Genomic DNA, 15118 nt, shown 5'->3' on the forward strand with positions numbered 1-15118 from the left:
AGGCTGGCGGTGCGGGATGCGGGGCGTGACCAGGGTCCCATAGCGAAATCTAGGTATCCACCTGATCATAGCCCACCCCGGAGCAGAGCCTGGGGACCGGACTACGGAAGGAGAAGAGCGGAGCCCGTTGTCCCGGGCGTAGGGCTTCGGGCTGGAGGGAGCCAGTCTTAGGGAAACAGGCAGAGCCAAGGAAAGGCGAGGGTGGGCAAGGTCTGGGCGCGGCCTCTACCAACCTCTTGGGCTTGCTGATCTTGCTCCCAGCCCACTCCTGCTACTTTGACCCTGACCTCCTAACCCTAACCCGCAGACCCTGACCTCACATTGACAGTCCTGAGCTTCCTTCCCTCTGCCCCCAGGGAGCATAGGGAGGGTGTGCATCCCACGCGGGGGCTTCGCGCTGGAACACATGGCCCCAGGCGGGCAGGTCATGCGGAACTCAGAGCCCGGATGCCCAAGAGTAGCTGCGAAGCAGAGATAGACTCCTGCAAGGGGACCTGGGGTGGGGAGAGGCTCAAGAGCTGGGCTTTCCTGACTCTTAACCTGCAAAGTTTCACCAACCCTCCACTCCGTGCCTCAGTTTCTCCTTCTCAAGTTCCAATATGGTTTATGGGGAGGCTGCCCGCAGGACAGGAGCTTCGTGGGGCTGCTCTCCTCGCACACCTCCAACCCACCAGAAGCGGGTCCATTCAGGTGCAGACCCCAGCCCCCGCCCCGCCTCACCTTCCCGAGCCCCGGAGCTCAGGCAGCTCCAGCCCCGCTCGCCGCCACCTCGAAGGGCTGCGGGTACCCGCGAGCGGAGCGCCGCGCGAGTGCTGGGCGCTGGGTTAGGTGGGGGCGGGGCGGGCATCGAGGATTAAAGGTCCGGAAGCACTTCCCCACCTGTGCAAAAGGCAGACGGGGAGGAACCTAGCAGGCCAGTGTCTCCCAAGCCTTCCGGAAGCGTACACCGCTGCGGAGAGGCAGAGGAATGGACCAGGTGACCTCCCGCTCCGGCCCCTCCCCCACCCGCCGGCGTTCCGCGATCCCCCCAAGGCTGCGCCATTCGCGCAGTCCCCGCGCGCCTCCCGCCGCGTGGGGCGGGTGTCTCAGCTCCGTGCCCGGCGGGTTTCGGGGAGTGCGGTGGCGAGGGCACAGCGGCTGCTGCGCCGTCGCCTCCCAGGTTGCCCTTTCGCCAAATCCCCGCACCGAGTTGTGCAAATGAGGCCGGGCTCATTTGCATTTCATGCTAATGAGTAGATCCCTGAAGTGCCTTTTTCTCCTGGCGGGAGTCTCTGCTCTCATTCTGCGTGTGCCGAGCCAGAGTCCTGAACTCGCAGCGGTCTTCTGGGAGAGGGGCCTATTTATGGTTGACTCCACGTGTCTGACACCTTCTTGCCTCCTGCCGGTCCGCAGTCTGCCAGGTCTGCCTGCCCTTCCTGGGGGACCAGGTGGAAAGGCCTCAGGAAGGTAGTGATGCCCTCTTTGCAAAGGGGAAAGTAAGGCCTGAGAGGCTTGGTCAGGTTTCCGGGCGGCCAGCAAGCCCAACACATTCGTCCACCATTCAGGTCACCCCTGTCTCAGGGCTGAACTCTGTTTTAGAACATATGCAGAAAGGAGGACCGACACAGGCACCATCTGAACAAATTCAGACCCACACTTACTGCCCTGGGCTGGGGTCTTGGGGTGACTTGCCACCTAAGGCATCCTGGTCTCTGTTCATGGCACCAAGGTACTCTGACATTCCCCTCAGGGATGCTCACTGTTAGTCTGAGTAGGGGAGGGGAGAGGACAGGCAGGACCCACAGAAAAGGCAAAGGAAACCTTGAAACCACGTTTTACTCCCACCCTCCAAGCCTCATCTCTGACATCACCTCCTCAGAGTGGCTTTCTTTCAGCAATTTTGCAGTGTCTAAGTGCCAAGGTGCTGAGGACACAGCACTGAGCCAGACAAGAGTCCAGGTTGGAATTATATGGTTATGTTTGTAATAATGAAATGATTGCCTCCCCCTCTAGGCTCTATGTTTCCCGAGGGCAGGGGCTATGTCCATTTTACACATCAGGGCCTAATCCAGTGTTTGGCACATAGTAGGTGCTTAATAAATCTGTTATGTTAGGTGAATGAATAAATAACCTCAGGTGGGGAGAGGGAATGAGAGGGACAAGAAATTCCTTTCTTTGGGTCTCAGTTTTCCAACAAAGAAGTTAGGCCAAAGTGTTGTCTAAGATCTCTTCTGGGTTTGAGTGAGCGCCCCCATGTAGGGCTGCTCTTCCAGCGGCCCCTCCAGCCCTCTCCCCTTTGCACCTCCCTCACAGCGCGGCTGGCTTCCTCAGGAACCAAGATAATCTTCCATCTGTGATGCTCTCTGCTCAGCGATGATACATTGTCCCATTTAGTCACCTCACAGCCTTGGGAGTTGGGTGGTAGTTGTCCCATTTTTTACATAAACCGAGGCTCAGAGATATGAAATTACTTATATGACTGCCCAAACCACGAGGCCCTGTCTCCAATGGCCTTGGCCCACAGCTCCTCCAGGAGAGTCCTGCCCGCAGAGCAAGGAGCATAGCCAAGGGGGACCAGCATGAGGAAGAGAGGATACAGACTTAAAATCCCACATCTGAGCAAGACTTACGTTCAGCCTTGTCCTCTTTAGAAAATGCCAGCATTCCCCAGAGAACGAACACTTTAAGGCCCCAACTACTTCCTCTGAACCCATTTACAGAGTCCCAGTGTCAGGTGCCTGTCTGGTACCAGCAGAAGGAAAAGAGGAGACACAGAGCAGAAGGAAGACTGGAAGGAGGGGAAGATGACACTAAACGCACCCTCCCGCACAGCAGTGTCTGCACCTCCTCTGGGAAGAGGAAGTCTGAGTGGTCTTTATTGTATCCTGAAGGCCCCAGAAAGAACCATGTGTGTTGAGCAGTCTCAGGCCAATCTTTTAACCACTCTGGGCCTTGCTTATCTGTATCCCTAAGAAGCCAAATGTACCTACTACCTTTCCACCTCATTCATGAGGGTCAGTGGGACGACAGAGACCAGAGGACTTTGCAAACTGCCTAGACCTTTCCAAAGCCAAGTCTGGGGCTGCCAAAAAAAGGCCACCTGTGCTTCACAATGCTCCACCCTCCTTCCTCGCTGCCCCCCAGACCAGGCTCCATTTGCCCAGCCCTCAGATTTCCTGGCAAGGCTAAGCAGGCTCCAGCCAGAAAGGGGACAGCTGACCTTGTTGGCCGGAGCCCTAATCCCCTCCAGATGGGCCGGTGGCTTGCACAGAGGGCCCAGCTGCCCAGATAAACCCTGTTTCCCAGTGACCATGTGTGGCTGTGTGTGACCATGCCCAGGGGGCGGCCATGGTCCTCAGCAGACCTTGGAGTGACTCAGTCCAGTCTCCCAGCTCCTTCATGCCCCGCTCCTCCCCACCGCTGGCATCCCCGCAAGCAGTGGCCTCATTCGGGTTTTGTGTCCAGCAGCTTCTTCTGGCTATCTGTGTTGCTTGGCTCTGGGGCTACAAGGGTACCCAAGCTTAGCAGATCCCTGAAGGTCAGGGGTGGGGAAACAGCTCCCTCCCTTCCTCTCCACCTGTCAGCCCCATCACCCTACACCTGCCCTTCCCAAAGCACACTTCCTAGTCCCCTCCCCATGGGGGAAGCTAGATGGGGTTTCTGGGGCCTGTGAAGAGGTGGGTGCCAAGAATGAGACTTGTATCTTCCAATATTGAGGGAACAGGAGGAGGTCACAAGAAGGCACCGGCTTTCCCTGCAGCAGGAAGGGCTCAGATTTGGAGAAAGACTTCCAACTCAACAGATGTTCCAAATGAAAGAGAACTCTTTTCCTGGCCTGGCTTGTGTGAAAGCAGGGGGATGGACAGTGTGATCTCCTGCAGGAAGGCTTTGGGTCCATCCTGGTGAGGCTGAGGGCTGGATGGATACCCCAAAAGAAATGTCTTTGTCCCTGATAACAGCAGCTCCCACAATTTACAGAGCATATGCAAATGTTGCCATTTCATGAAAAATAAAAGTTATAAAGCATCCTCCTGTTCCTTCTCCAGCTTAAAACAGGAGGGAACAATGGAAAGGGGAAGGCAGGCTCCTTGCTTAACCCCACCTGAGGCCAAGAATTGGCTTTACTCCTCCTGGACAAGTCCACATCCCCACCCCACACCCACCCTTGGTGGTCATTACTGGTTGCCTGACCTCAGTTTTATCCAGACCACAATGACGGTGGCTAGGGGCAGGGTCATCCTGGTGAAGGTGAAGAAAGAATTTGAGAAGGCAGAGGGGTCAGTTAGGGGCTCCCAGAAGAAGGGGCCCTGGGCTGCTGGGTCCCAGGCTGAAGCCCAAGGCCCCTCTCTCACACAAGTAAGGACAAGACCTTGAGGTTACCACGGGACATTGTTAGGTTTATTTCAAGGTGAGTGGATGCCCATGGGGGGCAGTGAGGATGGCCAGGTGACCTGGTAACAGGGTGCCCAGGGATGGCCGCAGGCTCTGCAGGGCCCTGCACGGCCCAGTCTCTGGGGAGCTCAGCCTCCTACTCCAGCCCCAGCCGAGGGGGGCCAGGCAGTCACTGATGCAGCAGTTTTCGCAGTTCACTGGGCTCAGTGATAGGCATGGAGCAGGCTTGATTCTCACACACATAGGCGGTGGCTCGGTCTTCTACCCGTCGCAGGGTACTCAGAAAGGGCAACTGGCGGGTCAGGAAGCTCGAGGGGTCCCCATCGGCCAGAATCAGCACCTGGGGAGTGGCAGAAGAGAGAGGGTCACTTCGGGCTGCTGAGACATTGGCAGGGCCCACTGGAGGGTTTCCTCTCCCCAGGCCTTCAGAGGAGGAGATATTGGGGAACTGAGGAGGAGAGGGTGGGGCCAAGTTCAGAGCCACAAACCTTGTTAGGGATGTAGAGGGAGTGGACACACTGCACCAGAGCCTTGGTGTCCTTGGCCTGGGGGTCTCCGCAGATAACAATCTAGCCGCAAGAGAAAGGTAACTCAGGGACCCACCAACCATAGGCACCCCAACCCCCCCTAACCTGGGCATACTACCAGGGCTTCCCCATCATCTCTCCACCCCCACATATCCCTAAAAAGGAATGGGGCTCAGCTCAGCATTCCCCAGACCAGCTGCCAGGAGGCTGCCTCAGTTTACTGCTCGGCAAGTGAGCACACACACACACAAGCATACGAATGCAAATACACATGGTGGTGGTGTCATACATAGTGGTAGAGATACAAACATGGGGAGACACACACATGGGCAGAGACACCTGCACATGCACGCACACACACACACACAGAGACTCGAATACTGGAAGACATACAAACACACTCACAAAGACTCCTCCACCTGCACAGCAGCCCTTACAGATGTTCCCACACACACTCCTAGATGGCCATACACTCATGGACCTGAGCTCTGGGGGACAGCCCCAGGAGCCCCACCCCATGTCTCCATCTCCTACTGCAGCCCTAGCTTCCCTCCCACCCAGGGTCCCAGCCTAAGTGTCCTTAACCCCCCACCTGCTTGAGGCTCTGCTGGTGGGCTGAGAGGGCTCGAACCATCTCGGGCAACGCAACGGGAACACGGCGCATGCGCTCAGAGAAAGCGGTCAGCAGGCACACACACTTGTCTATCCAGTCCTTGTGGCCCGTGAAGCCGTGCAGCCGAAGCAGGTTGTGGGCCGACACGGAGTTGGCGCTGGGCTCTGCGCCATCCTGGTCTGCAGGGTGCACAGGGGCAAAGCCATAAGGGAGGGTCCCTGGGTTCCAGGGCCCTGCCCTAAGACTGTGGCCAGGGCAGCTAGAGGGATGGGAAGGAGAGGAGTCCCTGACCACCCACCTGGCCCAGGCCTGAGTGGAATGCCAGCCAGCACCAGCAGTTATTGATCCTTTGCTCTCCCACATGCATACTCAACTCCCTTACCCTAGATGAACTGTTGTTGGTTCCCCAGCTCCCCCATCTCGCTGATGACACCTCCATCCAACCACCCAACTGCTCCAGCCAGAGTGGCATTCTCCTTGCTCCTCTCTCTCTCGCGCCTCTCTCTTTTAATTTCTCCACGAGACCGCTGGGCCTACAGCCAGAATAGACCCAAATTCTCTATTTCTCCCATCTCACACTTCTCCCTTGTCCAGGCCTTTGCCAGTGTTCGCCTGGACTGAATGCCACTAACAAACAGCCTCCTGACTAATTTCCCTACTCCCCCTCCCCCCATCCCTTCTCCACCATCAGAGTGACATTCTTAGATCTAACCAGGGCAGGTCACAGTCCACTTAAAACCCTTTAGAACCTTCCACTCCTTGCCACAAGACCCTGCAGGGAGCCAGCCCCGCTCTTCACCTGGGCACCTTCCCTCACAAACTGACCTCTGTTTCCATCCTTTATGGCACAGGCTGCCCTTTCCAGGCCTCTCACAGGCTGTTCCCTCTGCCTGAAATCCCAGCTCCTCCATGACCACAGGGTCCCATTTGCCCTTTGACCCTTGCTGAAATGATACTTGCCACTGGTTTAATTTGACCTCCTTCCAACTGAGTTCTGCCCCACTGTTGTTTTCTCTGTGCTTTTTAGTCATTCGACTACTGTTTACTGAGAACCTACTATGTGCCATGCCTGTGCTACCTGGGGATACAGCAGTGACAAAGTTCTGCTCCCCAGACACTTACATTGGGGCGCAGGGGGCATTAACAGACCAGACACATCCGGTGGTGATAAGTGCTACAGAGAAAAGTCAGGGGACAGTGCAGAATGAAGGCCTCATACTTCTTCATGGCACTCATAAGTTTAACTATGCACTTAGTGAGTACATTTTTGCATTAAGTATTACTATTTACTAGTTGTCTCCCCTACTTCATTGTAAGCTTCATGAAGGGAGGAAACAAGTCAGCTTTGTTCAGTATATGAATCCAGGCATGTCAGTTACTGTGCTAAGCATATTCATAGGACAGTTAAATTAATCTTTATATCAACTCTGTAAGGTAGTACCAATGTTAGCTCCATTTCGAATATTAAGAAACTGAGGCTCTGAGATATAATGAGACCAGCCCAAAGTCACTCGATTAATAAGTGCTGGAGATGTGAACCCAGAAGGGCCTGGCCCCTGTCCATGCTGGCTCTCCATGACCACATCGAGCTTACGTCTCCTATAGGGAAAACCAAGCCCCAGTTGGGTCCAGGAAACCAGGACAGCTCTGCACCCACTCACTAACCATCCTTCAGACGCAGGGGCAGGCCAGCCCCCAGCTCAGCCTCGCTGCAGAAGTAGCCGCCACCACGAGAGTCCCAGAAGAGCCTGTCTTGTGTATCCTGCAGCCTCAGAGCCCACTCGAGCCACCCACTCTCCAGTGAGGCCTCGTACAGGTCCAGCAGGCCCCGAACTACGAAGGCGTAGTCCTCCAGGAAGCCCCAGCAGGGCGGGTTGCTGAGGAGACAGGCATCAGGGGAGGGGAGAGAGAGGCTTTCACAGAGGAGGCCCTTTTTGTGCATTCTGTCACTTAACACTAAAAATCTACCAATCTGGTGGGCACCATTAGTCCATTTCCCGGATGGGCAAGTGGGCCCAGGGAGGTCAAGAGCTCACAGCAGACAGATGGTAGAGCCAGGATTGGAGTCCACCCAGAGGGGTGGAGAGGGGCAGAGATAGGCCTGGGGTGCCCACGGAGATAAGCCTTGCCCAGCTGCTTGGCACCCCACCTGTGCTCCACGGTCCCTCCAGAGCCTGCGTAGCAGGTCCGCATCAGGCGGCTGCTGGCCACGTCAAACATGTGTCGCTTCAGGAACTTGGCACCATTGGTGGCGTAGTTTACCAGCCTCTCCATGCCCAGGACAGCTCCAGTCACAGCGTAGCCAGACACCATCAGTCCTAGAGGGAGGTGACACCAGTGGTCATGAGAAGCTGGCAGGGGCCCTCCAGGAATGTTCCCTCCCCTAACCCCCCCAAGCCCTGATGCTTCTCCGGAGCAATTTGGTGAGTGGGTAGGACTGGGCTCCAGGACCAGGCAGGGTTGAGCTCCTAGCCCCTGTTCATGATCTTGAGCGAATTACTTTACTCTCTGAGCCTCAGTTCAGAGACAATAAACCTGATAAGGGAAAAATTAATATACAGCAGGTTCCTGACACACATAAGGAGCCTTCTGAGAGGTAATTCTAGGACTGGATTGGGCTTCAGACATGGCCGCCCCACCATTCCAGGCAGCCAGCATCTTGCTGTCCAGGTGCGGTTTCGGCCGATGTTTCCGGGCCTGGAAGAGCTTCTCCAGCCCTGTATTGAGCAAGGTCCTGACAGCCTCCACCTCCAGGCCAAAGCGGGCAGCAGTCAGCTCCAGAGAATACCGGACGGTCAGCACATTCTGGCCCTGCAGCTCCCCCTTGAGGTCCTGAGGAAAACAGCCCTTATCTGAGAGAGCCCGCTGGGCCCTAAGCCTGCCGGGCTTCCTGAGCTCCCGGGAGTCCTCACCTGACTCGGGCTAATGTTGCCAGCGTCTGTGAGCCCATAGTGCTTCATGAGGAGCTGGCCGGAGGTCAGTGGCTCGGTGGCACCCTGCACAGGTTCTGGGAGCAGCTGCTGGACCTCTTTGACCGTCCATAAATAGAAGGCACCCTCTTTGGGCGGCATGCCCCGCTCCGGAGGCGAGTCTGCATCCTCTGCGCTGTAGAAGCCTCCAGACTGTGGGGAGGGGACAGTTGCTGGCCCCAGCCTTCCGCGCAGTGGAGGCCCCGAGCCCTCCCGCAGCCAGGCCCGCCTGCCTCAGTGGACACACACCCGGTGACTGAGGTTCCGAGCTACATACTGCAGGATGCCTTTGGCAACGTCGGAATAGAACTCATCACCAGAGATCTGAGGGGGAGGAAGGAGGCTGTCAACAGAGGTCCCTGGGCAGCCTTAGTACAGGGGAGCAGTCAACATTCTCCCAGGACGGTGAGGAGGGAACCTGGGTACTGGACTTATGGGAGGGGATTAGGAGTGGGGTCAAGGGGAAGCCACAAGTCACCAGAAAGACCCTGGGAGGGGCAGCCAGGGGGTAGTAGACAGACTGGGGTTGGGGGTCACCTGGAAGGCCTGTGAATAGGCCACTGCGAGCTGCCCCTGATCATACAGCATCTTCTCAAAGTGGGGGACGTGCCACTGGCGGTCCGTGGAGTAGCGGTGAAAGCCCTACGCCAGGTGGGACATAGGTCTGGAGGCCGACCCCAGCCTCTGCCCCACCTTGCTGCCTCCTGCTGCCCCCTCTAGGGAGCGCCTAGCCCCCCTCACCTGCCCTACGTGGTCTCGGATGCCCCCATTCGCCATCATTTTCAGGGTGTGCAAAGCCATCTGCTGGGCCCGAGAGCCATCCTGGGTGAGTCGATGGCTGAGCCAGTAGGAGAACAGGAAGTTCAGGATCACTGTGGGCACCAAGAGCATGTGGGTGAGAGAATGGGGGGGACAGAGGGTGCAGATCTGGGTGGTCAGCAGGCTTTTGGCCAGGCTGGGGTTAGGAGTTCACACAGCAGGAAGTCTCTCTGACAGGCTTGGGGTCAGAGAGTCAATGGTCAACCCCGTGCACAGAAGATCTATGTTCAGGTCAGTGTCAGGGTCACTGCTAAGGTCATAAATCAGGTCTTGAGTGTAAGGAGAGCCATTGACCAGGGCAGGCATAAGAAAGCCAGGCTGGGGCGAGGTGGGCGAGGTGGGGCACTGACCTGGTGTGGGGAACTTGGGGGCCTCAGCAAAGCCGCCGTATTCCTCATCATAGCCCTCATCCAGCTGTTGGAAGCAGCGGCTGTTCATGGTGGCAGCCGAGGGTGGCAGCTGGCGGTCACCTGTGCTGATCTCCGACCGGGCCAGCAAGGCTGTGGTGACACGCTGGCTGTTTTCTAGCAGGGCATTCTTATTCTGTTTCCACTGTGCAAGGCAGGAGCAGACCTGGAGGTCAGCATGGGCAGGGGACCCTTGTTCCCCCGTCCTTGACCCCTGCCATGAACACCCCCACTCATACCCACCTGATCCCGTACTCTCAGCAACACTGTGCGGAAGCCAACTCGGGTCAAGCCATCCTCAGGGGGAAAATAGGTGCCCCCCACAAAGGGCTGGAGGTTGGGAGTCAGCCACACACTCATGGGCCAGCCCCCACCACTGCTGGTGGCCTGGTGGAGAAAGGGCAAGGGTGAGGGGGATGCCCCGTGTGCATGGGCAATCCCCCCAAGGGAAGACCACGCACCTGCACGAAGGTCATGTACACCTTGTCCACATCTGGCCGCTCCTCCCGGTCCACCTTTACACTGACAAAGTCTTCATTGAGCAGGCGGCCAATCTCCTCATTCTGGAAGGACTCCTCCTCCATCATGTGGCACCAGTGGCAGGTAGAGTACCCCACTGGAATGGGGCCATGGGGCCACCGTGGGGACCAGTGACTGGTCAGAGGGGTGCCAGCCAAGGGGGCCCAGCTGGACTGAAGAGGCCCTGACTTCTGGTTTTCTGGGAGGCCCCCAGACCCAGATGACCCTTCCCATATCCACCACCACTCTGCTCCCCCATCCCAGGGAAGGCAGTTGCATTACCTGAAAGGAAAATTGGCTTGTTTTCTTTCCTGGCCTTGTCGAAGGCTTCCTGTCCCCAAGGGTACCTAGGCCAGGCATGATGAGGCATCACTCACTAGCCCAGGGTGTAGGAGAGGCTGAAAGCCCAGCTGCCCCAGGAAGGGCATCAGGAAAGGTACTCACCAGTCCACAGGGTTGTAGGCATGTTGTAGGAGGTACGGTGACTTCTCATTGATCAGACGGTTGGGGACCTTCTGGGGCGTGGACTGGGAGCAGTTGGTGCGGCTTCCCTTCCCGCCAGCAGGCATGGGCACTGAACTACTGACCGTCACACTTCGGTCCTTGTCCCGGGAGGAGCTACCCCTGGCATGAGCAGGCGGGTCATGCCAGGGGTCTCCCTCCACTACCCCAGAGGCCCACTCCACCCCACCCTGCCCCCTGGACCCCTCCCAGAACCCCCTGCTCCCAGCCCAACCCACCTTTCTGAACCACGGGGGAGACTGTGGCCTTTGTGCTCCCCCTTGTGTTTTGGGGGGGATGAAGAAAGGTGGCTCATTGGGGGCTCCCTGCCAGGTTAGTCTCCCCCAACTTCTCGGACTCGGTGGTGGGAAGGATGATGACTGTGAGGTCAGGGCAAGTCACAATGGAAAGAATGGTGGTTCAGGCTCCATTCTCTCCCCCTAACCGGGCCCCCTCCCCAGGGTGGTGGTGCTGGAGCTGTGTCTCTGGCACGCCTGAGTATGTGATCTGGGCAGAAAGGCCACCCGTTGTTGGTGGCTGGACAGGGCAGGAAAAGTTGAGTCTTGGACTGGAACAGGTTAGGGGCAATGAGGAAAATCAATAGAGAGGACATCCTCACTCAATATCAACTTACTTGGCACTTCTGTGGGGCCAGGTCCTGTACCAGTCCCCCAGGATCCCGGAGAAATCAGAAACTGACCCTGATTTCAAGGGACTCAGTCTGGGAGGGTGGTGCTGCAGGGTAGCCTAATTAACGACAGGCCCCTGCAGCAATAAGGGCTATGACAGGCCAGCCTAGGGTGCTGTTAAACAAGGACCCTGGCCCAGCACTGGGGTTCAAGGAAGGCTTCCTGGAGGCGGTGTCAGAACAGAGTCCCAGGGGAACTAGCTCTGCAGCAGGAGGGCGGAGGATGGGTAGGGAAGAGGGCGCTATTGCCAGGACTAGGTCAAGGGAGCCAACAGGGAGGTGCGGTGGGGGGCTGGGGATCAGGCAGGAGGGGCTGGGCAAGCAGGCATTGAGAACGCGCGCCGCGCCGCACGGATGCCCGGACCTGGGGCCCACCCACTCGCCCGTCTGTACCTGCGGCTTGAGGCGAGGCAGGGCCTGGCGCGGGGCAGCAGGAGGCCGCGGCACAGCCAAGCCCGCGTGCCCAGCATGGCTGCTCCAGGTCGTGGCCCCGGGCGCTGCCCACAGGAAGCGGCACGGGGGGGGGGGGGGGGGGCGCGGGGGCGCCTGGCGGGGTAGGGGTCGGGCAGCGACCCAACCGCGGGCAGGTCTTCACGGACGCTCCTGGCCGGTGACCGGTCTCAGAGCGCCGCCCTGTGGCCGAGCGCGGGATTGCATACCGGACAGCCTGGGTTTGGGAGGAGCCCAGTTTGTACACAAAATTGGGCAGACTCTGCTAGACCTAAACCAGCTGCCTGAGGAAGAATCACCCTCGTAAAGAGAACATGGAGGACTGTGAGGATGCCAAGGCAGTGAAATGCCAGAGCCCTGACTTATTTTGTCCAACCCTTGCCCATGTTACAAATGAGAAATGAGGCCGGAGCAGAAGGTATGGTTTGTCCAGGCCCATCCAGCCAGTGAGCTCTGCCTATGGCGTTGCCTCTCCAAATCAAGGTCCAGCTCAAACCCCACCCACTCCAGGAAGCCTTCCCTGGCTAATAACGATGACCCAACTTTATGTCCTATCATACACTTTACACACTCACTTGTGTCATTTGGTACATTCTGCCAATATTTATTAAGTGCCCGCTGTGTGCCAAACACTCTACTAAGTACAGAGGTGGGCAGAGAGAGACCAGGCTCCTGCCCTTGTGTTGCATGCAGTCTGATGAAGGAGGTAGAAGCTAATCCAACAGCCACTGTGAGAAGTGCCATGACTAGAACAAGGAACCTAGTCTGGTGGGAGAGGCAAGCGGGGAAGGCTTCCCTGAGGAAATCACGTTTGTGTAGCAGCCATCAAAGAACAAGAGGATGGAATCTGAAGAGGGCCTGCAGGGAGTACGGGGGAAGCAGGAGGAAGAGATGTGCAAAGGTCCTGTGGCATAGCAGTGAGTCAGAGCTGGGGGACTGCAGAAGGCCAGCCTGGCTGCAAAACAGAGCAAAGGGAAGAAAGGCAGTAGATGAGATGGAGGTTGAGGGAGAGGGCAGGGACCAAGTCTTGGAGGGACTCGTGAGTCATGAGAAGGAGTTTTGGTTATTGATGGGAGCAGAAGAAAGTATTGAAGGGCTTTAGTCAAGGGAGTGACCCTGCACTTTGGAAAGCTCCCTTTGGCTTCCCAATGGAGAATGGACTGGAAAGGGGCAAGAGTGGCAGCAGGAGTGGTTAGGAGGCCATGGCCGGACCAGGGGAGATGGTGGAGGTCTGCACCAGGTGGAGGTGGAGATAGAAGGGGATGTCTGTAAAGGAGGGAAGATTGTCAGGATTGGTAGTGAAGAGAAGAAGGTGTCAGGAGTGATTTGCAGAGTGGGGCTTGTGCTGGGTGGTGGGTCCATTTGCTGATGAGGGGATACAGGGAGGGGCTTAGGTGCAGGTTGATGAGGCCAGTTTTGAACATGTTGGTTTGACATGCCCTTGAGATGTACAGGTAGACATGACAAGGCTCTGGGATGCAGAGGAGAGGTTGGTGGGTGAGAGGAATCGGGTGTTCAGTGTGGAGACAGTGTGGGCCCAGAAGGCTGCAGGAAGAGAGAGCAGGCTCATGCCCAGGCTTGAGGAACTCAGGAACGCATCTATGAAAGATAAGAGAGGAAATGGTCACAGTGTCGAGGGAAAACAGGAGAGGGTGGCGCCCCAGAGGCAATGGAACAGAGAAGCCAACTGAGATGAGACAGAAAAAGGGGCACTGGCTTTAGCAACATGGAGGTCATTGGTGGGCTTGGCGGATGGTGTTCCAGTGAGGTGAGGCTGACAGCAGAGGCTGACGGAGTGGGTTGGGGGTGGGGGGACATAAGATGGACACTTGATGTGAGGGAAAAGATGCTTTCAAGATGGGCGAGACTAATTATGACAAATACCAAGGGGAAAGATTTGGTTTAGAGAAGGCGACTGATGATATGGAGGAGAGAAATCTCTGAGAAGCTGGAATGACAAGCCGGAGGGTCTGGTGGGTGCTCCGTGGGAGGAATGAGGGTCAGATCAGAGAACGAAGCCTGCTGTGAATGTGGAGGAATCTGGGCTGATAACAATCTCCAAAGTGTGACCATGGGTGAGGGTTGCTGAGACGTCATGGGGGTGGCAAGGTCATCCTCTTGGACAACAAAGTCACATGGGATTAAGCAAGATCTGGGTGAGTAGAAGACTGTGAGCCAAGACTGAAGCATGGCAAGAACGAGTGGAACGCAGTCCTTGGGGTGGGGGAGGGGAGGCAAGGGCAGCCCAGTGGCTCCCAGCCTTCAAGGAGGGAGGAGTCTTGGTCTTACAGGAGGAAGATGGTCTGGAAGCAGCTATGGGGAGCAAGGGGACCAACCTCTTCTTTATGGGAATCAAAACAACACCCGTTGGGGGAGGGGTCAGGGAAGCCGTGTAAGAGTGACAGCCAGTTTAGAAGAGAGCCCAAGTAGGGGAGGGGCAAAGGGTGGTCAGCTACCAAGGATGGGGACCTCCTGTATGTGTGGCAGAAGACAGACAGAGTCTGGACTCTGGCACTGCTTGGCAAATAGGAATGAGGGGGTATGGCGGGCTCATTCCTCCTGGTTTGCCTCTGAAGAGGGTGAACCCTGGGCCAAATGGAAAATGGCCTGGGAGGAGCCACATAGCAACCTCATAAGGAAGGAACTCATGTTCCCATTTGACAAGAAAACGGAGGCAGAGTCATAGAGAGGTTAAGTAATTTACTCAAGGCCAGGGAGCATAACCACTTATTACTAAGTGATTATATTATTATTATTATTAAGTGCAAATCTTGGAACAGAGTTTTGAACTCTTGTCGGCCTGACTCCTAAGTAGGTGCTGTTGTCCATCCTGCCTTCAACAGCCAAGGTGGGACTCCCTCCAAAACAAAAAAGCAGCACCTTTCCCCACCCCAGCCTTAGGAAGGAGAGCAGCGCTGTGTGTCTTCCTGGACCTCAACTTTGGTGTTTCTGGCCTATGGAAGGCCATTTTCTCCCAGCACCCCAACGGGGGTGGGGCTGGCAGCAGACTGTCTGCAGAGCCAGACCCTGAGCACTGAGGACACATCAGTATCTGGTGGTCCTGTGGTTGGAGAGCATTGAGTAGAAAAGGAGGGAGGTGACCATGGTGCCCCCCCAGGATGAGGTACCAGGCCCTCCCCCTTGGTTTCCCAGATCCCACATAAGCCCAGGCTCCCTCTGCATGGCTGAGATTGAGTTTATTGCCAGCCCTTGGAAAGGATTTAAGGTGACTCAGTAAAACAACAGAGCTTGGG

The 15118-nt window shown here is 56.8% G+C and overlaps 1 protein-coding gene across 1 annotated transcript; it reads right to left on the minus strand.

The window, feature by feature from the left end:
* Positions 1-4351: 4351 nt before the first annotated feature.
* On the minus strand, positions 4352-12041 carry SPATA20 (spermatogenesis associated 20). Its single transcript, XM_081161717.1, has 16 exons — positions 11808-12041; positions 10670-10849; positions 10508-10572; positions 10168-10322; positions 9950-10093; positions 9650-9851; positions 9222-9352; positions 9018-9122; positions 8730-8804; positions 8424-8633; positions 8151-8343; positions 7661-7829; positions 7177-7388; positions 5491-5690; positions 4860-4940; positions 4352-4711 (listed from the first exon to the last, which is right to left on the minus strand). Exons 1-16 carry the CDS (start codon positions 11882-11884, stop codon positions 4541-4543), a joined length of 2370 nt encoding a protein of 789 aa, XP_081017843.1. The 5' UTR covers positions 11885-12041; the 3' UTR covers positions 4352-4540.
* Between the last annotated feature and the right edge of the window lie 3077 nt (positions 12042-15118).

This window comes from Miniopterus schreibersii, assembly GCF_964146895.1.
Source record: "Miniopterus schreibersii genome assembly, chromosome: 16".
Classification (NCBI taxonomy): domain Eukaryota; kingdom Metazoa; phylum Chordata; class Mammalia; order Chiroptera; family Miniopteridae; genus Miniopterus; species Miniopterus schreibersii.

Bases quoted from the DNA above. Each gene is read 5' to 3' on its own strand.
- SPATA20 (XM_081161717.1), bottom strand. From the start codon at position 11,884: ATGCTGGGCACGCGGGCTTGGCTGTGCCGCGGCCTCCTGCTGCCCCGC. The intron at 10,323-10,507 runs GTAATGCAACTG...GCCCCATTCCAG, and splicing joins CAAGCCAATTTTCCTTTCAG to TGGGGTACTCTACCTGCCAC. The intron at 9,852-9,949 runs GTGGGTATGAGT...TGCCTTGCACAG, and splicing joins TGCTGAGAGTACGGGATCAG to TGGAAACAGAATAAGAATGC.